This window comes from Simochromis diagramma, unplaced genomic scaffold (assembly GCF_900408965.1).
Source record: "Simochromis diagramma unplaced genomic scaffold, fSimDia1.1 OVJJ01000361.1, whole genome shotgun sequence".
Classification (NCBI taxonomy): Eukaryota; Metazoa; Chordata; class Actinopteri; order Cichliformes; family Cichlidae; genus Simochromis; species Simochromis diagramma.
In genome coordinates this window covers 3,250,847-3,275,969 of record NW_024386860.1, presented here as the reverse complement: position 1 = coordinate 3,275,969, position 25,123 = coordinate 3,250,847, and the positions used below count along the sequence as shown (strand labels likewise).

The following is a 25,123-nucleotide window of genomic DNA, read 5'->3' as shown; positions in this document are numbered from 1 at the left end:
AGGTGTTGATGTGAAACGGAATGCTCTCCAAACCTGGCAACGCAAAAAAATACGTAAACATATTCTTGATGTTTGGATGTGGCGTTTCCCCACTATTATCAAACTAAAGTAAATTATACGAAGACAATTATATCAGTACATTTTATCATTTACAATAACTTTAATGTAGTATACATGCACGTTTAGTGTCATTTTATCTGACGTTACAAAAATAAATACAATTATTAAAGTCAAGGAATGTGCTCAGCTGGAAATTAAATTATGTCATCACGCGCTGTTTGCGTCAGGAACTACCCTGCTGCAATTTCACACGTGTTTATGCTTTCAAAGACTTTAGGACAGCAGGAACTGGCGTAGTAGGAGGATAGTTTAAACCCCGAGAGGAATGTGCGTGTTCACGAAAGACGTCGCTGATTCTGACTGACTTTAGTAGGTAGGTAAGGAGTTAACTGTGCTAGTTAGCGTGCTAAAGTTAGCCAGAGACCTGTCATGTAATTTTTTTAGGGATCGTAGCCTTGTCATGATTTATTGTGTGAATATTAAATAGGAGCCGTATTAAAAGCAATCAAATGTTTGTCTGTTTGTTTGTTTTCTATGAAGACAGGATGAATAATGAAAGTCCTGCTCCTCCCGCCACCGGCGCCATTACTCCCCTCCAACAGATGGTGGCGTCCTGCTCCGGTGCCATCCTTACGTCGCTGTTTGGTGAGGCACCTACACTTCAGCTTATTACATTACAATAAGCATGCCTTTGTTTATTAACTAACACTCAGCTGGTGGTTTATGAGGTACAACTTGTTATTGTGTTATAAAATTATTTTGATCAATCGGAGGTTTGGAGAAGTTTCCTGAACTGCTGCTTTGTTTGTTTGTTCTCTGATTAAATGAAAATTGTGACAAACATCCTGAACACAGGCAATCATGTTGAGTTGCTTTTTTTTTTTTTACAGTTACACCTCTGGATGTTGTGAAGATCAGGCTACAAGCACAGAAAAATCCCTTTCCCAAAGGTGAAATAAATTTACACTGTGTTGACTGACTGTATTTTTGTTTCGTTTTTTTAAATTATGTTACATATATCAGACCGTGATACTGCGCATGCAAAAACAAGCATTATTAAAGTAATAATAAAGATCAACTTATTTCCATAGCAGACTTTTTGGAGATATTACAGAGGTAGAAACCATGTGAGGCCCTTAAAAAGGGTCATTTGTCCCTGTGTTTTAGCATTTGATCTGTCTTTATGTTTATTGTGGCTCCATTATATACTAAACCAGGAGAGTCAAACTAATTTTAGTTAAGGGGCAGTATAAATTGTCACTTTATAAACTTTATAACCTATATGAATCAGGAGTGGGATTAGGAAGCAGCTAGAAGAGAGCCTGAGAGGTGGAGGCAGGACAGTCAGAATACATGTGTGTGAATGGAAGGGAGACGGTGTAACAGTGAAGGTGGATGAGTTTAATACCTGCAATGAAACATCCAAAGCTCCAAAACTGCTTTTATATTTCCATACATTTTCATACCCTTGTTGTACTGCTAGCTTCAAATTACCACACTAGAAACAGCAGTGAATTTTACTCAATAATTGGTTTAGCCAGTAACAACTTCACCGAAATGTTCGCATTTTGCTGACCTGAACATCCAGCCGGCCTGCGTTTGATGTCACTGTATTAAATGTTAATGTTAATATTTTTCAGGCAAATGCTTTGTCTACTGCAATGGACTTATGGACCACATATGTATATGTGAAAATGGGAATTCCAAGGCCTGGTACAAAGCTCCAGGTCACTTTAGTGGCACGCTGGTAAAATTTTACATCCACATTACAGTTTACCACTATAATTACCTTCCGCCATGTTTTTTAGTATCGTTTGTGTGTCGTTCTGTCTGTAAACACGGTAGCCTTGCTTCATTAAGCCTTGCTTCATTAAGTCTTGCTTCATTAAGCCTTTCTTCATTAAGCCTTGCTTCATTAAGCCTTGCTTTGTTAAGTTGACCTTGGTCTTCAAGGTCAACTTAACAATTTAATGGTCGAAAATTGACAAAAAGCCTTATAACATAGAATCTGTGACAAGTGTGGTATATAGTGGGAACATATAATATAAATATTATATTATTTGTATAAAGATTTTAAATGTAATGTCACATTTGTCCTTTGACCTCTACTCAAGGTCAGCAGATTGAGAAGAATGCTTTATAGAGCTATTTACCACTATGTTTCCTACTGCCTTTGTTTGGGAGCTTTGGGGATGGAGATTTTACATATCAGGTTACTTTGGACCTATGAACTTTTCCTCAAGATCAAATAAGGTCTAATCTTCATAAAATGTCATTTATCTGTAAAACTGTGCTTTAAATTCTGCTGCTTTTGTTTTTATTGGCAAAATTAAGAAATTGTACATGTTCTAAATATCACATTATAGATGTCATCTAAATATTATGGCACATTTGACCTCCGACCTCACTTTTACATTTCACATCTGTCTTTCTTTCAAGTTGACTCCAAAAGGCATTATGTCTTTAAAGAAAGTATTATCAGAGAATGAGCTGTCCAGTTAGTTAGAAATATACTGCAGTGTAATAGATAATAAGCTGAAGTTATTTACAAATCAGTACCTATTATCCATTACCTGCTCTTTCAGAATGGATGCATAATCAAATTATACATCTGTGGATTTTACTGCACTACAAACTTCTTAAAGTAAATTTTAAAAAGAAACAGAAAACAAAATTAATATATACAAAATCCAATAATGTTCCCTTAAAAGTAAATGCTGTGCAGAGAGTGAGCTTCTTGTTCTGTATAATGTTTTAAAGTTAGCAGTCTGACAAGTTAAACTTAGCTTTAGTGGCTGATAGAACTGTTCCTGCTTGTATTAAGTAGAGGTGTTGTAGTACAAAACCTCTGAGTGCCACAGAGCATTCATCCTTCACTGACTCCTAACTCTGAATCTCTGCAGGATGCATTTGTCAACATAGTACGGCGTGAGGGAATCAGGTCATTATGGAGCGGTCTGCCTCCAACACTGTGAGTGTAAAGTCTATTTTTTTTCTATTTCCTGATTGGGCGCCTCCCCTCCTTTTAATACTGAGTTATTGAGCTGTGGTGGGTCAGTGGTGATTACAGCGGAGTGTTTTCCTTTGATGTGGTATTTATTCATAGTGAGCCACCTCAGAGTTTCTTCAATGATCGTAACCAAATATTTAATTATGTTACGCATCATTAAACAGAACTTTCTTCACAGTTTTTAAATTTAGATGCATTTTAGTGGCTATCTTTTACCTGCTTAGAAAATTTTATAAGTAAGGCATGATTTATGTACCTTCTGTTATGTGCCTTCTCCAGTGTGATGGCAGTCCCAGCGACAGTGATCTACTTCACATGTTACGACCAGCTCTGTGCAGCACTGAGGGTCAGGATGGGAGAATATGCTCAGATGGCTCCTCTCCTTGCAGGAGCTACTGCTAGAGGTGAGCTGACTGCTGTCCTACTGCTACTGAAATCTGCCATATATTGACAATATTGGCCATATAATGCCTAATAACAGACATCAGCATTTTAACAATGTTGGGGGTTTCAAGGCCAGCCACCCTTACCTTCTGCACCGTGGCCTTGACTTCCTGATTTTATCCAACAAGTTAGATTTTATTTAGAAAATGTTAGTGTTATTTTTAGTCTAACTTACAGGCCTGTAAGTGATTATTAAAGTAGAAAAAAGAGGCTCAATCATTAAAAGTGCCACAGCAGTATGTTACTTTCACTAACATATCACTTCATGAACCACTTTGTCTTCCTCCTCTGTGTGAAAGTGGGTTCGGTGACAGTGATCAGTCCTCTGGAGTTGATCCGCACTAAACTGCAGTCTCAGAAGCAGTCGTACAGGGAGCTGACCCAGTGCATCCGCTCAGCAGTGGCCAAAGAGGGCTGGCTGTCTCTGTGGAGGGGTTTGGGGCCCACGCTTCTCCGAGACGTTCCCTTCTCGGCCATGTACTGGTACAACTACGAGATGGGCAAGAGCTGGCTGTGTGGCTTGTCTAACATCACAGAACCCACGCTGACCATCACCTTCGTATCCGGAGCTGTTTCAGGATCTGTAAGTTAATTTTTCGTCTAAAACTCCACAGAATTCAACTTCCAGCCTGCAGATAAACATATTTGATAGCAAAAAAAACAGAAGTAAACTACAGCGTATCATTTCTTATTTCATTTTTGTCATTTCTTTCAGATTGCATCTATTGTAACTTTGCCTTTTGATGTCGTCAAAACAAGAAAACAGGTGGAGCTTGGAGAGCTGCAAGCAAAGAACTGTAAATCTGCTTAATTTCTTTTAAATTAAAGCTTCTGAAGATAGTAAATGTACATCTGCAGCTGCTTGGGGAGGTTATGTTGATGCTATATGTTCATATTTGTGTTGGCATGGTAAATAACCCAAGTCTGCACAGTTAAATAAAAGCAACAATGAGCTTTAAAACATTTTACTTCTCATCAAAAAGGCTTCCTCATTCTGTTAAGAGGCCACAACACTTTCAAGTGACAGTCGACAAGCATCTCAAGTCAAGCCCTGTAGAGCACTTAAACCTTCTCAGTGCTGATAAGCAACACGAATAAGTGCCTCAAGTGTGTGCTTCCTCCTCTGTGGATGATGGTGATGGCTGCTCCAGCTGTTTGTAGACACCCCCTTCTCTCCTGTTTCAGACCCCACTCCTCTTTTCAAAGCCTTGCCCTTTAAAGACTGCTGAGTGAGGAACAGGCCCTCCTGCATGTGCTCCATAAAAACACCATTAAGCCAGTGTGCACCACTCGGTGTAAACATCAAACGGTCTCAATGAAGACGGGTGGCAGAATATCCACTCACAGTGTAGGATAAGATTTTCCTAAACAATTCTAACTCAGAGGAGTTTAGAGAGTGTAACATCTTCAGATGAACATAGTGATGAAGATATTTCTCAGCTCATCTGTAAGGATGTGATGGAATATGTGAGGCAAAGCTGCTGCCTTTTATTGTTAAACCCACATCTCTTGTGCTCTGTTTTTGGTTGGATGATGCTGTTTGTTGCTAATTGGTGCTCTTGTGTTTGCAGTGCCAGGTCAGGCCTCCTCCACCTTCTATGTGATGTGCAGGATTGTGGCAGAAAACGGGTTTAGAGGGCTGTTTGCAGGTAAGTACTTCACTGACCCTTGACTCAGTGAGTGGCGAGTCTGAGGTAGTCACAAACACTCGCTGTAAAAACAACCTGCAACCCTCTTTCAAATCTAAAGCGTCACATTTCAGGACATGATGAAAGTTTTTCACTTCTTGCCAACCTTTACATTTGGTAAATACAACCTCAGATTAACAGCATATTACATACATACCATATTACTGTTTAGTAACTTGTAGAAACACCTTTAGCTGCTGTAACATGAAGTAATAATTTCCTGTATGACTTTAAATACATTTTGGCCCACTCTTCTTTACAATGCTGTTTCCATTAAATGAGCTTTACGAACATTTGCTTATGCACAGCTCTGTTCAGGTCGCGCCACCACATTTCATTCAGTTTGCGGTCTGGACTTTGACTTCATTTTCTTTTTCAGCCATTTCGTTGTAGAAATCTGTCAGAATCTGCAGATTATACAGTACAAATAAAATGTTCACGTTTCTCCAACGTTGTCTTCCCAACAGTTTCACGGGATGTCCAGGAAGCGTTCACGATGTCTTCTCCGGCGCTGATAATTGGCGTCTGTCTTGTGTCAGTGACGGAAAGACGGATTTAATGCGACATGACCATCAAACAGCAGTCAATTTCTAAGACATCGGATATGTATCGGATTCAGTACCACATACAAAAGTGACCCAGATCGGATTTGAAAATATCGGATTTGTGCCGTTCACACTGTCATACCATGATCGGATATGAGTCGCATAGGGTCAGAAAAATCGGATTTGATGCGCTTTCGCCTGCAGTGTGAACGTAGCCTATGACACAGTTGTGCTGACATGCTGTTTGTGATTTTTGGCCAGATGTGGGATTATGCGTTATAGCCAAACATATCCAGTTTGGTCTCGTCTGTCTTGCGGTTTTTTCAGATGTATGCAAGTCATGCTGCCTCCTCTCTCTTTTTAGAGAGAAGCAGCTTTTTCGCTGTGCGAACACACGTGAATACTTGAGACCAACTGGTCTTTTAGAGGTGCTCACACTTACTGATCAGCTGAAAAACTTCATTTGATTAGTAGCACTTGGCTGCTACTTACAGCTTCCATAGAAATTAGGAGTTTAAGTGTGTGCTTACTTTTTCACACGCTGCTTCTGTGCTTTGGCTTAAATACATACATATATATGCTCTCTTATAGTTCGTCTTAAGGTTGTATTTACCTTTATTTTAAGACTTGCTAAGGGCCCGATTGTTTTCATGTCCTGATACATGAAACCTTATTACTGAAAGAGTGCATACATTCTGTTTAGACTGTATATAAACTCTTCTCATACCTGTGGTTTCTCTATCAGGTTTTCTCCCCAGGGTGATAAAAGTGGCTCCAGCCTGTGCCATCATGATCAGCAGTTATGAGTTTGGAAAGGCCTTTTTCCGGAAACACAACAAAGAGAGGACACATGGACCACTGCAGACCAACCCCTGACAGATTTCCCTTGGAAGAACGACGCACGCCACGACAGCTACTGCTAGACCGCACCTGAGGGTTGTACTGTCAAACCACTTAGATTTAACTTGAGGTTATTGAGCAAAGTCAGGGGTTGGAATGATGTTAAATTATACTTTAACAATAATTAAGGCGTATATATAAGGTGAACAAGTAACCTCAGGGCTTTAGGACTCCTTGTCTGTTTGTATATAGAGTTTTCACTGTCCGCACAACGAGCTCCATGAGATCAAGGAAAGGATGGTATTTTTTTAGATAAATTTATTGGGGCCTGAGCAGTTAATTCATTGAGGTGAATCCATATTCTCCTTTCATAGTGCAAGTCAATCAAGAAGTTGCACAGTGTTACTCCTAAAGTTATCTGGATGAGCCAGATGCTTCATTTTGCGGTGCAGATCTTTAGCATGATAAAGTTAATGTTGCCAAATTTAAAACATTAGCACAAATGGGGTTTAAAAAAAACAAAACTACTGTCTGTCTTCCTGCATTGTAAAATATTAAAGATGATCAGAATCGATATGAATTTATTCATATTAATTTTTACATTGTTTTTGTTGAATGCAGTAGATTCTGTGTGAAGTTGGAAAGAAATATTTTTCATCTACACCTTGTTCATTTCAGGCGTGTTTAGGAGCTAGTATATCAAAGAAAGACTTTTTATTAGTAATATATTTTCCATGTATCTCACTGAGATCATGTGCTCTGTGCCTGAACTCCTTAAATTGGAGACACAAGATCTCTATTTCACTCCTCTGTGTTGTGAGAATCCCTAAAACGTCTCCTTGCTTTTGCACAGTAGAGTGCCACTACAGCGTGAGTGTAAATAAAACAGCATTATTCAGATTGTACTATATGAAAATGTGTCATTTTCTATACCCGATTACCTTTTCCTCACACCTGTTGCTGTTGACAAGAAACTCAAATGTCACCATCAAGTTGTCGGTGTTTCAGTGGAGTTTATTCAAATAAAGAATAACAAGGTAAATCCAGTAAAACATCTGCTGTATGTCTGTGCAAACGACCGCTGGAACGAGGTGAAGGCAAAAAGTAATGAGTTTAGTGTTGAGGTACACGGCTTAGTTACCAACAATACAAATTGTATTCATACTGAATCGCAACACAGACTTTAAACAATGATCTATCCACGGTAACCAGCCATTACAGTGAAATACTGCATTTTAATAATTAAAGGGAATAAAGCTCAACTTTAAAATAAAACCCAGAAATTTGGGGTGGTTATTACTCATAGTGATCCTTACCTGAGAACAAAACCATGTGATACACAACAGTGGCAACATAAGGCTGATGAAAAACTGAAGAAAAACACCAAACAACAAAGACTGCCTCATCCCAAACACTGATGACGTACTGAGACAAAACAGGCACATTAACCATCACAAATAGAAGAAAGGGGTGATTTATGGCACCACCAACAGAACCAAAAATATGAATACATCCCTTTATCAACAGAAAATAATTCAGTGACACTCTGGTTTGTAGTCTTTCATTTTTCTCTCTCAGACCTCTGACCTACAGTCAGTATGGTATAATCTCTAGAGCCTAAGAGAGGCGCAGCCTTTTCACTGCCCCCTCTGGGCTGTAAAGTGACATAATTCAGACTAATACTTCCTAAAATAGAAATCAACAATGCTCCACAGATAAAAACAAACAAAACTAAACACTGAACATATACTGATGAAGTTCCATTTGAAGATCCTCTGTCATTTCATCGGTGTGGAACATTATTAAGACGTCATTCAGACTGATGGAGCTGGTTAATGTCGAACCATGAACCATGACATTAAGATCATGCTACACCAGATCCTCAAGTTCCACATACATAACATAAACCTCTACAAACAATTTCCAACACAGAGAAGGTTCCTGGATTATCTGGCCCTAGCCAAAAGGCGTTTTTAACTCTTCATTCCCTATGAAGGAGTGAAACTTGGGCTGCTGACCTCTGTTGTAGGACTGGCCAAACATTCATTCGACCTCAGGCTGGCCAGAGACTTGTAGCTGGTGACTGAGGTCAGGGAGCCACACAGACCTCTTAGAGAAGGAGTTTCTTCTTTGCCTGGATGACAAGAGGTACAGTAAATGTTCACACCAGCGATGGAAAGCTTCGCAGACAGCAGTGCTTGCTACCAGGTGCAGACGTACCTTGGTGAGTCCACTTTGAGCTGGCTGACCTGGCCTCCAGACTCAGCATGTGGGACGGTTCAAGAGAATTCTGGGAAATGCTCATGTCTGCAGAGAGCTGCTCCAGACTCTGGAAACTCTTCCTGCAATGAATGGACAAAGATCAATAAAGGCCACACAGTATAATTGGTGCTGATAGGAACAAAAAATTCATCAGTTGAATGAGTTTTTGATGGCAGTACTTCGAGTACTTCATGAGACAAAAGCCATTTAAATACACTGTGTTGGTAATTTAGGGCAAGACAAAAGTTTGTGTACAAACTTAAAACGTAACAACGGACTCAAATTGTGTAAAGACAATGTTCTATATACAGTCACTGACACTTTATTAGGAACAGCTGTTCCCCTGTTCATTAATAATAATAACAATAATAATAATTTCCCCTAGGGAAAGTATTCTGATACAAATACCCAAGTAGCCAATCACAAGTAAGCATCTCAGCAAATTTACCCATGGTCAAGATGACCTGTTGAAAGAGGAGAACGGCCAGACTCCTTGAAGCTGATAGGAAGGTAACCGTAGCTCAAATAACCACTTGTTAGAATCAAGGTATGCAGAAGAGCATCCATGAACACTCAGCACATCAAACCTTGAAACACTTTGTTTCTGTTTCACTTCACTTCAATCTATACACCTAAAAACCACAAACCAGGCGAGAAATTTGGGTGTAGTGATGGATGCAGACCTAAACTTAGAAAAACACATTAAGACAATAACAAAGTCAGCTTACTATCACCTCAAGAATATATCAAGAATAAAAGATCTGATGTCTCAACAGGACCTGGAAAAACTAGTCCATGCATTCATCTTTAGTAGGCTTGATTACTGTAACAGCATCTTTACAGGTCTACCTAAAAAAAAAAAAAAAAAAAAAAAAAAAAAAACCCCACTACAGCTCATTCAGAACTAAGACCAAAAACGTGCACCACATCAGTCCAGCTCTGAGGTCTTTACACTGGCTGCCTGTCCGTCAGAGGATAGACTTTAAAGTTCTGATGCTGGCCTATAAAGCTCTGAATGGTTTAGGACCAAAATACATCAGTGACCTCCTGACCCAGTATGAACCTTCCAGATCCCTAAGGTCATCTGGATCCGGTTTTTTATCAGTTCCCAGAGTCAGAACCAGACACGGAGAAGCTGCATTCAGCTTTTATGCTCCATATATCTGGAACAAACTCCCAGAAAGCCTCAGATCAGCTGAAACACTCAGTTTATTTAAATCCAGGTTGAAGACTCACCTATTCTCAGCTGCATTTGAATAAAACACCAAATCCACACTTTTAAGCTTAAATTTCAAAACTTACATTTTAACTACTGATTTTATCTACTGTTCTGATTTTACCTACTGTTTTTTTTGTGTTTTGTTTGTTTGTTTTTTAATCAATTTTAAATCATGCTTTTTATTTGTTTTTGTTCTTTAATGTCTCTGTAAAGCACTTTGAATCACCTTGTTGTTGAATTGTGCTATATAAATAAACTTGCCTTCTTGCTTATTTTTAAAGTTCCTCGACACGAATGATGTAAATGAGAGCAGATATAATTAACTTGTTCCTTCGTGAGGACAGAGGCTCCACCTGCTGGCTGTTCAAACTTTTTTTTCATCTGAACCCAAAAGTTTGAATAATAAATATTTACTGTTTTGGTTTGCATATCACAGGGTATTGTACTATTGGCCTTGCAGAGATCGTGGGCCATATATATCCCACTTTGATCTTAAGTTGACGAAACCAGCAAAACTTGAATATCTGTAAAGATGTTTAAATATTACAGCTGTCAGCGCAAAATTGGCAAATCCCCATTAACGAGTTAACGTAGATTAGTCCGTGTGGGGTTGACTTGGCATTAATGCGTTAATGCAGCTAAACGCCGTCATCATGACTAACACGATTAACACGATTAACAATTAACTCATCTGGAGCGCAGACTGTCTCAAAATCCCTGGAATGTCGCTGTCAACGCATTTCGGGCAGTTTGTCCGAAGTTTGTCCATTCTGCACTCCAGACGGGTTGACAGAGTTAAAAGTTTTAATCGCGTTAATCATGATGACTACGTTAACACGTTTAGCGTGCTGACAGCACTATGAAATATACATGTAATCCAAATGAATATAAAAAAAGTGCAATTTCAACTTCTTTTTCTGTTTTCTACATGATAAAGAAATTCTGCTGTAGTAAATGAAGGAAATCTGTCAATATTAATAGATAAACATTTAAGTTAAGTTACAGAAAAGTTTCTAGTAGCTTTTTTTTTTTTTTTTTTTTTTAAGTGGACCCATTGTAAAAATTAAATTAAAAAAAGCAGAATTTTTTATAATTGATAGTACAAGAAGAGGACCTTTTCTGTCATTTAGTTATTTTTCTTTTACTTAATTACTTTGGTTATGTATGAATGGCAATGGGGGAGGTTTTTCTTGTAGGTAAAAGCTGTAAGAAAACTAAAAAAATATATGTCCTCCTTCACGTTTTCCAAAGCCATCCAGTGAGCCTTGGAGGAGCCTTTGCCGGGCAAATTCTGGCCCCTGGGCCTTATGTTTGACACCCTGCTTTGCAGTATATCTTGGTAACCATGAAAATAAAAGCAAATGTAGAAAACACTTCAAAATAACTGTCCAAATAAATGCTTGTAGGCTGAAGATTTTCGTTTACAAGGACTTTGTACATACTCCTCCCACTGTCCTGTAGTCTTCCTGTACAGCAGTGTATCCAAGGCAACAGCATTGGCATCCATGGCATCGGGAGATGGCCACTGATTGGTCAGATGAGCTGTTAACTCTTGTCTAGATCGCAAGTCGTTGTTTTTAAGCACTGTCCTGAAAACACGAGACAAAGTAAGTAATATTTATTCTAATGTCACAATCATCTTTAAAAAAAAAAATTAAAGTCTAAATAATTGAAATACTTTTTAAATCAATCGTGTGATACCTTTAACATCAACACTAAAAAGAACTGTAAATTAATCTTGCAGGAAACTGTACAATTTACAATCTTCACCACATCAGCCTAACATGTCAGCCTGCTTATATGTAATAATACGGTGCTGCTATCCTTTCATTTCAAGAGGAACATAAACAAACAATAGTAAAGGAAATGAAGCTCATCAATCAGTTGCTAGGATGTGGTGCGAGTGGAAAAGTCATTTTCTGGGGGCATCTGCAATCCCACAGGAAACGTTTTGACATATTCAGGCCTGGGCCACAGTACCGGCACACTGTCTCTACTAAAACCAGTTTCTTTGACAATGAAAGAAGAATGTTAGAGACTAATCTTTATGGGTATTTTTTCTTCCAGATACAGTACTGTGTAGTGTGTCCTTAAAAAATTACATGAAAATAGACAAATGGAGGACAACAGAAGAAGAATCAGGATTTTTTTAAACTAGAGAAGGAGCACTGGGAACAGCTACACAATAGCTTCCAGCAGGACACTGATGTGAATGTCTCTGACCAAACAAACAGAAACAGAATTCATGGGTGTCCACTAGGGGTCCACAATGTCCTCTAGAAGGCCCCATGTTCACTGCCCAGCATTTAGAGCCCAATTTGCTGTCACAGATAAGAGCAGGTTGCCCCTGAGCACCAGTGACAGACATGAAAGGTTCTGGAGAAGCCGTGGAGAACATTATGGTGCCTGTAACATATTTCAGCATTGACCAGTTTGGTGGTGGGTCAGTTATGGTGTGGAGAGACATATCCATGGGTGGATGAACAGACCTCTACAGGCTAGGCAACAACACCCTAAATACCATTAGGTATCTTGAGGAAATCCTTGAACCCATTTTCAGACCCTTCACTGATGCAGGGGGTCTTGGGTTCCTCCTGGTGCACGACATTTCCTGGCATCATGTGGCGAGAGAATGTAGGCTCGAGTGAAAGACCCAAAGACCATGACGCTTCTCTGCTCACACCTATTGAGCTCCACGCAATTTTGTAATTAAAACTGTTATTTCTGTTTTTTCTCATTAGTTCAGCTAATCTTTCCACATACCCACAGGCTACTGCCAGAGTGCCCCCACGTGGCACTCGGTTGGGAATCACTGTCTCAGAATATTAATGGAAAGCTGATGCCGTTTGACTGAAGCAGCGCTGACTGCAATAGATTCAGCAACAAACAAACCACCTGCAACCTTCAGGCTACTTGCTGTGTCTTGAATGTCAAACTCACAGTTGGAGCAACTGTAAACCTTTCCACCCAACACCGACAAAAAACACACACCAGAATGGACTCACAATTGGTCCTGTAGTTCCAATATGATATACTCAAGCTGTTCTTTCTCCAGTGTGTGGGAGAGGTGTGTGTCTGCCAGGCTCTGCTGAAGGGCTTTGCTTTGGGACACAGCCTCCGACAGCTGGGCTTCTCGTAGACGGACAAGCTCTTCCAGGTAGCCCTGAGGCAAACAAATACACAACAGGTTTATTAATCTGCTGCACATGCATCTGAATGGCCTGCTTTTCACTACAAACAAGAACCCTGAATCAGGAACAACCACAGCAAGGAGCCACAATGAAGATATAACATAAAGCTGAATATTTGTTTGTGTGAGAAAACAAAAACAAATGTCACACTGGCATTTACTGCCTTCCTGCGCCGTCATCGTAAATTAACACTAATATGAAACTCCCACTGATGCTACCTTTTGTTCCAGTGCCATGCGATACTTCTGCTCGAAGCGTTTGCACTTGCTGACCAGGTTGCTCTGCTCAGTAAAGATGGAGGCAGCCGTGGCTGTTTTGTCAGGTGTGCTGCTCTCACTGCCGCTGCTCCCCAAAGTCCTCATCTCCTCCTCGTCACTGCTGATGCTGTCTGCGCTGCACAGGACAAAAGTGCGTACCCGATTAGTACACAGCTCACATACAGTACCATGCAAAAGTCTTGAGACACCTCTCATTTCTTCAGATTTTGTTATAAAAATGGGAAATGCATGCTGCAATTTATTGAAATGTACCACTCCTGCTTTGCATAATTTCATCATTTACTGTCATATTCACACTAACTTTTATTTTCAGGTAGTAACAGGTCACGTCACTGTCAAGAATGTAATATGTTATAAATTCCTGCAAAAGCAATACAATCTAAAGCCTAATGACAAGTGACTTTAGCAAGATTTGTCGATACTGGTGAGTAAATTGTGGTAAGACCACTTCCCTCATTATTCACCCTGCACACAAACCGTCTGTGCATTTAAACTGTTCAGGACTTCATGATACAATACAGGAAAATGTGGTACATTACTGCCGCTGCACTGTTTAGAGTTTCTCCACTAAAAAGCTTCAAGCCTTCACACCTCCTGCTTGTTGAGACGTGCTATGGTTGTGATATTCCCAGGAGCACGAATCCATCACTTCCTGTGCCCACTAGAGGGTGTTGGAAAACACTAATTATGAGAACACTGCTGTATACGGTGTTGAATCCACAATGAAAATATCATGTATACCAGATTTTTTTTTTTTTTTTTTTTTACACGATGTCGTTACCACTCGGTGGTGCCGTGAGGGTGACTCAGTACTAGCACACAGATGTCTCCAGGCCTAAACTCTCAGCAAGCATGACTTCAATCTAAACTAAAAACATTTCAGCACAACTCAAGATCATTAGATTAAATTGACCAGTTGATCAGATTAAATCTCTGACAGTTGTTAAAGTACAACTGGCAAAAAAGGCACCAAAACTGAATCTTGAAACTAAAATGATTGACAATGGCATGACTTCAAGGCAGTACAAGCATTTTGGAGCTATACATCCAAAGGTAAAGCCACTAGACAAAGACTCTTGGGCCTTATGTTCGACACCACTGATCTAATTCAATCTCTAGAAAGGGTTTATTCAAGTGTGACACTAAGAAACTGCAAGAAATGTGCAAAAATCACAGCTTCCTGTCTGCTTATGGTAAAAATGTTTGTACATCTTAGGACAATACAGGATACAAAGTTTCATAAATACAGGTGAAATGCAGCACCGGGGCTACTTTGCATTTTATGGCTTTTGCATGGGGAGGTGTAGCGCCACATAACGGCATAACTAATTACGGACCGTGTGATGTGAATTATTTGATCTCATACCTCTGAGTGAACTTCAAGTAAGGCGTGTAGTCAATCACAGCAGGGCAGCTGCCATCCAGACCCTCACCTTTCAGACAGAAGCTTGAGACAGAACAAGGTGAAACATTAAAGCTGGGTCTGTCTGTGACCGTTTGAAATGCAGCACATTCATTTAGATGGCATGTTAGTCAGAGCTTCAGTGTCCACCCTCATCCTCGCCTTCTTCTGACGTCTCTCAGCTGCCTGAGGATGAAGTGTTTCACAGCTCAACTTCTTTGCATCTGTCACCTGAACTGCACTCTTCAATCAGCAGGCCCTTCATCAGGAGCAGATAACAGTTTATTCTCCAAAGCAGCTCTAATTTTATCAGAAATAATGAAGCCGAATTTAAAACGTTTGGCTTATGTAACTAATTTTCCATATAATGGTTTAATTTAGTTATAATTTTAAAAGAAAAACATAAATACTTTTTCAGAAGAAGCACTGCAAACACAAAAACATTCACAGCATGCGGTATCATGTCACCGCAGTATTATTTACTCTAAAGTTTTGAGAGTAAATAACGAAACTCTTTCAGTTACGGTACTGTGCAAAACTCTTGAGCCACCCTTATTTCTTTATATTTTTTGCTTCAAAACAAAACAGACTTTCTTGTTATTTTTAAAGTCGTCTTGAGCAGTAGTTTTCCATCCTTTCAGAAGGTCTATTCATGAGTGGTGGCTCAAAACTTTTGCAAAACTTTTCTGCTTGATCCCTCTTGGCGTATGTAGGACAGTAGATCAGAACGCCAGTGATGTTGTTGGTCTGTTGTCTTATACTCCATCACAAATGGCAGGTTGGCAAACACTCATATACAGCACAAATGAATCTAGTTCAGAACCAATGAAACTGCTCGGAAACATTATGACTACATGGTCAGCAGTAACAATGGCCACAAAAAGCAGGAAAATATGTATATGTATACAGCATTAACCAGGTTACTGATCTTAACATAACAGGGCCACTCATCCATGAAAGTGACCAATAAGATGATGATCTTTACCACCTAACAGGATGCAAGTGGTACGCAACATGCGTGGCAAATCCAACTAGCCCTCGAGCACAGTCTGGCTGAAGACCCTTTAGGTCAGGGGTGTCAAACTCCAGTCCTCGAGGGCCGGTGTCCTGAAACTTTTAAATGTGTCCCCATTCAATAGAACTTGACCGCATGCTGAGGTAGCAACCCCCAACCATACTCAAGCAAATTTAAGTAAATGTTTGGAAAAATGAACTTCCATAGAGTCTTGCTAATGACCTACTAATTTTATTCAGGTGTGTTGCAGCAGGGACACATGGAAAAGTTTCAGGACATCGGCCCTCGAGGACTGGAGTTTGAGACCCGTTCTTTAGGTGATCACTGTGTATGAGTTTGATTAAATTAAGACGAATACCGTAGGAGGAATAGCGATTTATGTGAACTGTGGACAGACGGACAGCAAAGACTTGACCATGGCGTGACTTCACTGGTCCTTTGGTCAGATGACTCGTTAAATATATGAAAATGTGTTTTCTATTAGAAAACACAAACACGAAGCCTTCGATCTGACCACAACGTAGCTGCAGGTGGCCACCTACACTTCCAATACTTTAACATTCCCACACTCACTGGTAAAATGTTTCATACATTTATAGATATAATTTAGGATGATCCTATTTTTCAAAATGCAAAAATAAATAAACTAATAAAAACCCTTCAGGATATGTGTCAAACTGCAACAAATCCACTGTGCTGATTATTTTAGTAGTTTTGAGTTTTCTGGCAACGTGTTTCTTTTTCAGAACATCTGGACGAGTACCTGAAGTCGATGGTGTTGAGTCCGATGAGCGTGTCGGCTAACAGCCCAGCTTCCTCTCCCAGCATGATCGCTCCGTCCTCATAAAACCTCCTGCGGCCAACACACATCAGTAAGACTCACTGTGTACACGAACGTGGAGTAGTGAGCAAAGACTGAGGGCGTAGGTTATAGCTTTCATTAACACAATTATAACTGTTTGTTTAGACCTGCTGGCTCTGAAGTCCCTCAGTGCAAATGTGATGTACTCTGAAAGTCTTTTCTCCATCAGGACGACTCTGATCCACGCCCTGCCCTGCAGAGACAAACAGGTGACATGCAGCTGTTAGTGGAAGCTTCTGATATTTGAATTAAAAAAACAGCTACACGTCTAAACGTGCCTGTAAAATACGTGGCCGTTAACCATGCAGCTGTTTGCTCTCCATCACAAGTTTGCCCTTTGTTCTTTTCCCAAGAGGACAATGGAAAGCAGAGCAAATGATGACGCACTGATTCTGCACTGTGTGCTGCAGGTCTGGATACTTTGCCTTCTATCCTGCAGTTTTCCTAAATCAAATATGTTGTTCAATAAAAATGATCATTTTCTGAAAAATAGAGCTTCAGAATAATCAAATCAGATCAATAGTCAGTTTTATAATTACCTTCGCTCTAGATGATCGCACATTTTCCATGCTCTCAATGCTTCGGATGCAGTTATGAGGTACTTTACTGCAGGCAGCTTTTATGTAATCCCAGAAACTCCGAGGAGTCTCGTAGCCGAACCAAGACATCTGACCTGAGAGGAAAAAAAGAAAAGAAAGAAACAAGCATTTGTATGAGCATGCATGTGCATTCATACTGAATGACCACCACAGTCAAAAGGCTATAGTAATGAAGAAGGCCCAGAGCGCATCTTCCCCGGCCAAAGATGAGACCCCATCATCGAAAAGAAGTCGACCAGTAGACACAACGTTGCCTGCCAGCAAAGACTTTACCGACATGCTGGAGTCAATCGATAAGCGGTTGTCCAGCTTCGATGCGAGGCTGTCCCTGGTGGAGATTTGACACCGTGAATTTAAATCCCTGAGAGAATCCCTGAGTTCACCCAGCAGCAGGTGGAAACGCTCGCTGCTGAAAACGGCACGCTACGGGACTCGGTCAAGTCTCTTACCGAAAATGTGGCCCAGCTTAACATAGAAAATAAAAAAAAATAAAAGAGACTGTTATTGATCTACAAGCCCGTAGCATGAGAGATAACCTTGTGTTTTCTAGTATCCCAGAATCTGCTGGAGAGGACACGGAAGCAACGGTGAAAAGCTTCATTAAAACCCACCTGAATCTGCTGGAGGACACTGTGAAGAACATCACCTTCGAAAGTGTCCATCATATCAGGGCTAAGAGGTCGGGGCCGGGAGACCACGCCCTATTGTGGCCAAATTCTGCCATTTCAAGCAGAGAGAGCAGGTGAAGAGTCACAGCAGGGAGCTGAAAGGACTTCAGCGTAAACGACCTAGGTTTGTTGGTATGCTGAAGTCCGAGGCGGCTTCATTCAGAAGGCCTCCCATGCTGTCACTGCCAGGGACCGGCTCCAGGTGGACGGACAGATCCCGGCACCACTCTGTGGCTGTATTAACTTCACTCCAGATAACAGCCTGCTGCATTTTCTTTTCCCTTTCTCCCTCTCTTGCATAACTAATCTGTTTCAGTTATTAATATCAATTTGCTAATTCAATGTGATGTCACAGCAGATAAAACGCCATAATTCTCCGTTAATGCGTTAATTAAAATGTTTTCTTTTTTCTTCTCTTTCTTTCTTTTTCATCCCTCCCACCCACCCTTTTCCTTGGTGTTCTTCCTTCTCCTTTCTTTCACTGCATCGATCACCTGTTTCCCTGCATAGTCACAAACAACACTCTATTTCACTCATTCACAAAGCACAATCACGCACACACACGCGCTCTACGGCAGCACATCCACAACAGCCTCACAGCGCACACAGACATATAGGACACATATTAGTGAATATGCACACTCATAGACAAACTTACGGAGCATCTCGCCACACACTTTTCTTCTTTCGATTTACAAACTAATGACGTATTTTCGTTTTCCTCACCCTCATCCATGAATCTTCTGAGGTTCTCCTCTTTTCCTCCTGCCTGGCAGCTCCATCTTCAACTTTGTACCCACTATCCCCCCACTGCACACGTCCAAACCATCTCAGCCTGGCCTCTCTCACTCCCTCCACCTGAACTCTCTGATATCTTCATCTCTAATCCTCCAGCTTGGCCTCCTGTCTTTTTTGTTAGGGCATCACAGTAGGTCTCATGTGACATCCTGATATGATGCACGTCTTGGAGATGGCACCGCTAACAAAAAGCAGCCCAAATACTGTTGATATTTGATACTCACCTGGTAAATTAAAACTGAGTTCCTCACATCTAAACAAACCTGAATCTATATTTGCAGATTGACGCACACAAGAGGTTGAGGTATCCTCCGCTGCACATCATATATCTCTCCCATCAGCTCATCAAATAAAGGCAAAATTACATTTAATTGTGCTAATGTGTGCAGGCTTTTACAGCTGCGCCGCTCTGTTACCTTTGAGTCGATGGCTGAGGATGTGCTCCAGGATGGAAACAAAGTTAACGAACTCTGGAGATGAGTCATCTATGGTCTCGAAACAGGAGTGGTCCAGCAGAGTCTTCACTGAAAACCTGAACATAAAAAGCAGATACACGGGTATCAAAATCAATCACTGGGTCTGTGTTTTAAAGGGACACTGCACCAATATTGCCTGTATAAACAGACTCAGCTCCAGAAGGAGAGCTACGTGACTGTAAACATAGAGGAAAGGCTTGCATTGAAAAGTCCAGGAAGAGTCTTTGACGGTAAAGTTCACTTACCAGATGGGGGAGAACGATAGCTGCTTTATGTCTCACTTGTTTTTTGAAGCTTAAACAACTAAGTGCTTAAAGTTAGGATGTGTCAATCTCTGCTTTTTACCACTGAGGTTTACACGTGAGACATGAATTCCCACTTTTCCACACCGACATCCAAACAGCCACAGTGGCAAAACACTTTTCTTGTTGCCATCTGACGCGAGCTGAACGCCGTCCAAGACGAGGATAAACGCCGACAGACGAGGCGTCTGCAACGATCTAGTCCAGAGCTCGGGACTTGTTAACACAGTATCTCAAAAGCCCACAAGAACAAACAAATCGTAATTAACCGCCACACTTAACATTTGCCAATTACAAGGCAGAGAAAATAAACACATGGCCTCAGTACGTGTAACGAGGCCTTTGATTAATCTCCTCTGATGAAACCATCCATGATGTGCAGCCCACTATGACAGTCTACCGACTCTGCCTAATTTCATTGCAACTGATTATGCAGGAAGGAAAGTTAATAGAGAAAGACGCGATGTGTCACTGTGTGTGTGCTTTATGAAACTGGCCGGTGTGGGTGTGTAATCTAACTTCATATCGCACCCTGCCTCTCTTTCTCCCTGCCGTTGCTTAGCAGCAGGGTGATCACCAAGTGTGAAAGCGGGTTAAAAACTGACGGATTTCCAGCAGTAAAAGCCTTAAATTAATCACACATCACATACTTTAACTTACAGACACCATGGGGGGAAAAAAAAATAAATCAACAGCCCAGCTCACGAAAGGCCAGACACAATTTCCTCTCTGTGCAGAGCTTATCCTGTCAGGTGTAACTGCCACCTGAAAATACGTTTAATGTAGACTTCCAGTCAGCGTGACAACAGCAGAAAATCACACACACACACACACACACACACACACACACACACACACACAGTTGTTTAAACTTTAACTGATGTGTCGCTGAAGTCAGCCACACAGTATTGATGCTAAACTAGATGAAGTCGCGAGACTCTTGTTTCTAGGCGACTCACAACAATAACCCATGTCGACTGTATTTTGTTGCCAATCTTTGTGACTTAGAAAAGTTTCTCATGATGTGACAGCTCATTAATTATCACTTCTTCTGTAATGATCAGAAAGTGCACATTTTAACTGGTGCCATGAGACTGACTTTGATGACGAGTCAAATCGCTGCTGTTAAACGTGAACATCTGAGTGTACTCCGTGATTCGCTAACTTTGTACAATAACTTTTATCAGCAATAACTTAATAATCGCTTTCTGTATGATGTTGTCCGTGTCTCACAGAAGATTTTTGGCCCAGGCTTCCTTACTACGTTGCTTTGCTTCACTGAGGTTTTCATTTATGCACAGCTCTCTTAAGGTCCCACCACAGCATTTCAGTCACGTTGAAATCTGAACTTTCACTGGGTCATTTCAGCACCTTGATTCTTTTCTTTTTCAGCCATTCTGTTGCAGATTTGCTGCTGTGATTAGGATCACAGGAGCCAGTTTTGACTTAAACTGTTGGACGGATGGCCTGACATTTGACTAGAGAATACTTTGGTATGGAGAGGAGTTTGTGGTCATGTCAAAGATTGCAAGGAGCTCAGGTACTGTGGCTGCAAAACAAGCCCAAACCATCACCCCTTTACCACTGTGCTCACAGTTGTTATGACGCGAATCCAAAAATGGTAAAAAAAAAAAAAAAAATCCACTCCACAGGACATTTTATCCAGAAATCTTGTGGGTTGCTGGCTTTTCTAAACAAGCTATACTTGCTCAATCTTTTTCTAATTGCATTGTCGTGAAGTTAACAAGCTTTACAGTAGAGTCAGAGAATTAACTGGGACATTGACTCCTGGGACGATTGAGTTTTGAGTTATTGCACTAACACAACTAAATGCTCCAGACCAGCAAACTGCCAGAACATCTGCTTTCACAGAGATCCTCACACTTCCTAATTATCAGCTAATCAAGTAAATTTGATTATCAGCACCTGGCTGTTACTTACCCTCTTAATTCATAGCGGTGTACTTAATATTTCACATGACTGTAAATCAAGCGTTCATCTTCATTCAGGAAACCGCGTGGTCAGATACATGACTTCTTAGAAAGCACAGCTTCACCTCTTTTTGCTGAGCTTTCTGTAGTTTGTAGAAGCACAATTATTTCTGATTCTGATTCTCTACAGTATGCAACAGTATGCAAACACCAGCATCTTGTTTGTTCACCATTTTAACAGCGTTTCCAGGCCCCTAGAACGCAAACCTGCTTGTTTGCCACTCTTTTACGATGACTCTGTGCACATGTGTTTAAAGCAAAAAATTATAAAGATATCAACCATGCACAGTCTCTGGCAAGCCCACAGACACACACAGTGCATCCACACACATCATTTGGGAACAGGGATCATTTTAATTTTTTCCCCATTTCTGTTTTAAGCTGGCAGCACATTGATTAGTACTAGCATCTCAGAGCAGGACCCTCTTGCTCTGAGGTGCTAGTACTTTAAACCCACCGACCGGCCGGTGCCTTTCTGTGTGGAGTTTGCATTTTCTCCCCATGCCTCTCTCTGGCTTCATCTCCCAGTCCAAAGACATGCAGAAAAGATTCATTCAATTCAACTTTATTTATATATCACCAAATCACAACAACAGACACCTCAAAGTGCTTATAATGTAATGTGGAGACGCTCCAACAATAGAGAGTAACCCCAACAATCAAATGACCCCTTTTGAGTAAGCACTTGGCAACAGTGGGAAGGAAAGTCTTAATGCATGCTCAATCATCAAGGTAAGTAAATCCCAAAAGGTTGATTCTGTTCATCTGGACGCAGCGTTTTTTAGTGGGACAAACGTTTGGTCACTCATCCAAGTGACTTCTTCAGTCTCAGCTGACTGCGGGTTTCCCCAACTTTATAAACAGGACATTTGCACAATGACTGAAACCAGCATCACCAAAGGAGCAATGGGCTGGGAGGTCAGTTCGTTGATCATTAATATGCAAATTGTCATGACCGTTGATCAACTACCACTGATCGAAAGACCACTGACCATTAATCAATGGTCTTTCCCCATCCTGTTTATAAGGTTGGGGAAAGAGTTCTTCAGTCTCTTGGATGAGTGACGAAACGTTTCTCCCACTGAAAACGCTACGCCCAGATCAATGGAATCAACCTTTTAGGAGTGGGAAGGAAAAACTCCCTTTTAACAGGAAGAAACCTCCAGCAGAAGCAGACTCAGGGAGGGACGGTGAGGTAGGAATGTTTATCTGTGTCTATGTGTTAGCCCTGCGACAGACTGCCAACCCGTCCAGGGTGAAGACCCCCTCTCACCCTATAACAACTGGCATATGCTCAACCCACCGATGACCCTGACTTGGATAAGAATGAGAAAATGAATGGATGGATTCTGCTGTAAGTACTTACAACGATGAGTCTGTGTTTTAACTATACTGGTAAGTGTGACAGGTGAAACTCGAGTGACAGCATAAACAAATATAAAGCTGGCTTTTACGGTCTCAGGGCAAACACTGAAGCCAGCAGGCTGTCGGTGATCTTTGTTTACTTCCCTTTATTTGCTGTGACCCTCACCGTTTACTCATCTACTGCAGCGGGAGAAAAAAAGAGAGACTGCTGAGTAATTTGTTATCATGTTGAAGACAGCAGAGCATCTAAAACAGAGAGATTTCACTGATTTATCTGTACATGCATAGCATTTTTACATTACTACATTTACAGGGTTTATATAGATATATTTATCTAAATCTATATAATTTTAAGAGTACAGTTCATTAGTCTGCCATCTTCCTTTCATGATTCGATTGTTTTGTCAGAAAAATGGAAAAAGCAACAACAAGCCCAATTTGACATTCAAATTGCTCATTTTCTGCAAAAAAAGCAGTCACTATAAAGCCAAATCCCTGTATCGTTTCTACTTAAAAACCCACGATTAATCCATTATTGGCATCTTTTGTTCAGGATTTCTCTGTTTTCTCTCTCTTTGTGCCAATCAGTGAGATAAAGGCTGTTGCGGAGGCAGGAAGAGCTGGGAAAGTATGAGCACCTGTGTCCAATTACCTTCCTTTCAAGTGACCAATATCAGAAGGCCTCCTGAAGCTTCAAAACACTGTTAGTCATTTTATAACTGGATTTGTTCGCAAGCTCTCAAAACAAGGCTGAGCTGATAGTATTTTTATCAGTTTGTTTTCAGAGTCGTTACGCTCCCTTGGTGCCAAAATATAGACACCTCCACATCTTCTCTTCCCTCTGCCTCAAAAACACCACAGGGACTATCAGTCGGTAACTGACATCTGCCAGCAAAACCAAAAAAGCACCACAAATCAATACATGTAGCAGGGTGTTTTTCACTACAGCTGGAGGAGAACCTGACCGGTGACATGTGTGCACACCTCGGCATCGATACCCCCCATTCAACATCTAATCGCTTATAAATGTTTTGAGGGAATTGGTTTTATGTGTAGGAGTTTTAACTGTTTTGAAAATGCTGCTAAATAAAATATATGGGAAGGTTCATTTGTGTGTGTATAGGGGGTAACAAAAATCCAAAGAAAACTAAAGTTTTTCTGTTTGTGTCAAAAAAAAAAAAAAAATGTATGGGGGGGTTATTTCTAGATTTCTGGCTTTAACTCTCCACTGGTGTGAGCTGAAATGTGGTGGCATGAACCTTTAAGGAAGGGTTGTAAAGCTGGGGTGGGTGGGCGAATGAGGAAAGATTGAATTATCCTGCTGTGCAAAATAAGCATCATCATCTCATCTCTGGTTTTAAACCCACCCAGCAGACAGTCAGTGACTTTCCCTCCCCTCAGCTCTGTATGCACATTAGCTCATAGTTTAACTGAAGGATGGAGCAGGGCTGTAATCCTGCAACCTTAAAAGCCAACCTTTAATAAATGCATGCACCTGACTCTGAAATTAAATTATCTGCCGTCATGAATTCAGCTGCAGACTCTGTTTCGTCCTCCCTGTCGTTAAAGCACTGAAGAGCATGAGGAGTCCCCACCTGCACACGGTCAGCAGGTTTTTCCTCTCCACCACGGCACTCCTGCCTGCAACGCGCTTGCGGACGGGATGGAGACCCACGCCGAGCGACGCCATCCCCGGGCTTGAGTCTGTGGCTGGTCCCCGTGAGCTGTCCACGGCTCCGATGCGCCAGGGAACGACCAGCTGTCTACGTCCGTCTGTCTGTGAGGGGTACAGAGGATGCTCCACTGAAGGAGGGGCCCGAAAACTGTGATAAGTCACGCTAGGATCTTCCTGTTGGAACTTTCAAAATAAGAGCTTGTGCAACCGACCAGAAAATCACAAATATTTAACACAGTTCTCTATTTATATTTATATTATGTTATATTATATTATATTATATTATATTATATTAAGTACTGTGCAAAAATCTCGAGCCACCCTATAAAAAACTATTTTATAGTTGTCAAACTGTGTTATCGTTAAAAAAAATTTAATGGATTAAACTAAAGAAATGTAAATAAACGAGTTTTTGTGACAGGCTGCTAGTAAC

The 25,123-nt window shown here is 40.8% G+C and overlaps 2 protein-coding genes across 4 annotated transcripts; one reads left to right on the top strand and one right to left on the bottom strand.

Moving 5' to 3' along the window:
* The first annotated feature begins 253 nt into the window (after window positions 1–253).
* Window positions 254–7,492, top strand: slc25a40 (solute carrier family 25 member 40). Of its 3 annotated transcripts, none has more exons than XM_040029718.1 (10): window positions 254–433; window positions 605–705; window positions 951–1,010; window positions 1,701–1,807; window positions 2,964–3,031; window positions 3,350–3,474; window positions 3,814–4,097; window positions 4,230–4,311; window positions 5,086–5,163; window positions 6,493–7,492. In XM_040029718.1, exons 2-10 carry the CDS (start codon window positions 606–608, stop codon window positions 6,621–6,623), a joined length of 1,035 nt encoding a protein of 344 aa, XP_039885652.1. In that variant the 5' UTR covers window positions 254–433; window position 605; the 3' UTR covers window positions 6,624–7,492. The 3 variants fall into 3 exon arrangements, with proteins under 3 accessions (XP_039885652.1, XP_039885651.1, XP_039885653.1); XM_040029717.1 differs by having other exon boundaries at window positions 601–705; XM_040029719.1 differs by having other exon boundaries at window positions 254–437; window positions 601–705.
* Window positions 7,493–8,449: 957 nt separating this feature from the next.
* Window positions 8,450–24,872, bottom strand: rundc3b (RUN domain containing 3b). The gene is made up of 11 exons (XM_040029716.1): window positions 24,611–24,872; window positions 19,298–19,413; window positions 17,356–17,489; window positions 16,924–17,009; window positions 16,718–16,807; window positions 14,904–14,984; window positions 13,478–13,652; window positions 13,074–13,231; window positions 11,511–11,657; window positions 8,808–8,929; window positions 8,450–8,721 (listed from the first exon to the last, which is right to left on the bottom strand). The coding sequence occupies exons 1-11, from the start codon at window positions 24,703–24,705 to the stop codon at window positions 8,576–8,578; spliced, it is 1,350 nt and encodes a 449-aa protein (XP_039885650.1). The 5' UTR covers window positions 24,706–24,872; the 3' UTR covers window positions 8,450–8,575.
* Window positions 24,873–25,123: the final 251 nt, after the last annotated feature.

What these genes read in the sequence shown, in the direction of transcription:
- slc25a40 (XM_040029718.1), top strand. Translation starts at nt 606, where the DNA reads ATGAATAATGAAAGTCCTGCTCCTCCCGCCACCGGCGCCATTACTCCC. An exon ending in GTCACTTTAGTGGCACGCTG is followed by an intron (nt 1,808 to 2,963) that starts GTAAAATTTTAC and finishes GAATCTCTGCAG; the next exon opens with GATGCATTTGTCAACATAGT. An exon ending in TGCAGGAGCTACTGCTAGAG is followed by an intron (nt 3,475 to 3,813) that starts GTGAGCTGACTG and finishes TCTGTGTGAAAG; the next exon opens with TGGGTTCGGTGACAGTGATC.
- rundc3b (XM_040029716.1), bottom strand. Translation starts at nt 24,705, where the DNA reads ATGGCGTCGCTCGGCGTGGGTCTCCATCCCGTCCGCAAGCGCGTTGCA. An exon ending in AACCTGCTGACCGTGTGCAG is followed by an intron (nt 19,414 to 24,610) that starts GTGGGGACTCCT and finishes TTTTATGTTCAG; the next exon opens with GTTTTCAGTGAAGACTCTGC. An exon ending in GCATGGCACTGGAACAAAAG is followed by an intron (nt 13,232 to 13,477) that starts GTAGCATCAGTG and finishes TGTTTGCCTCAG; the next exon opens with GGCTACCTGGAAGAGCTTGT.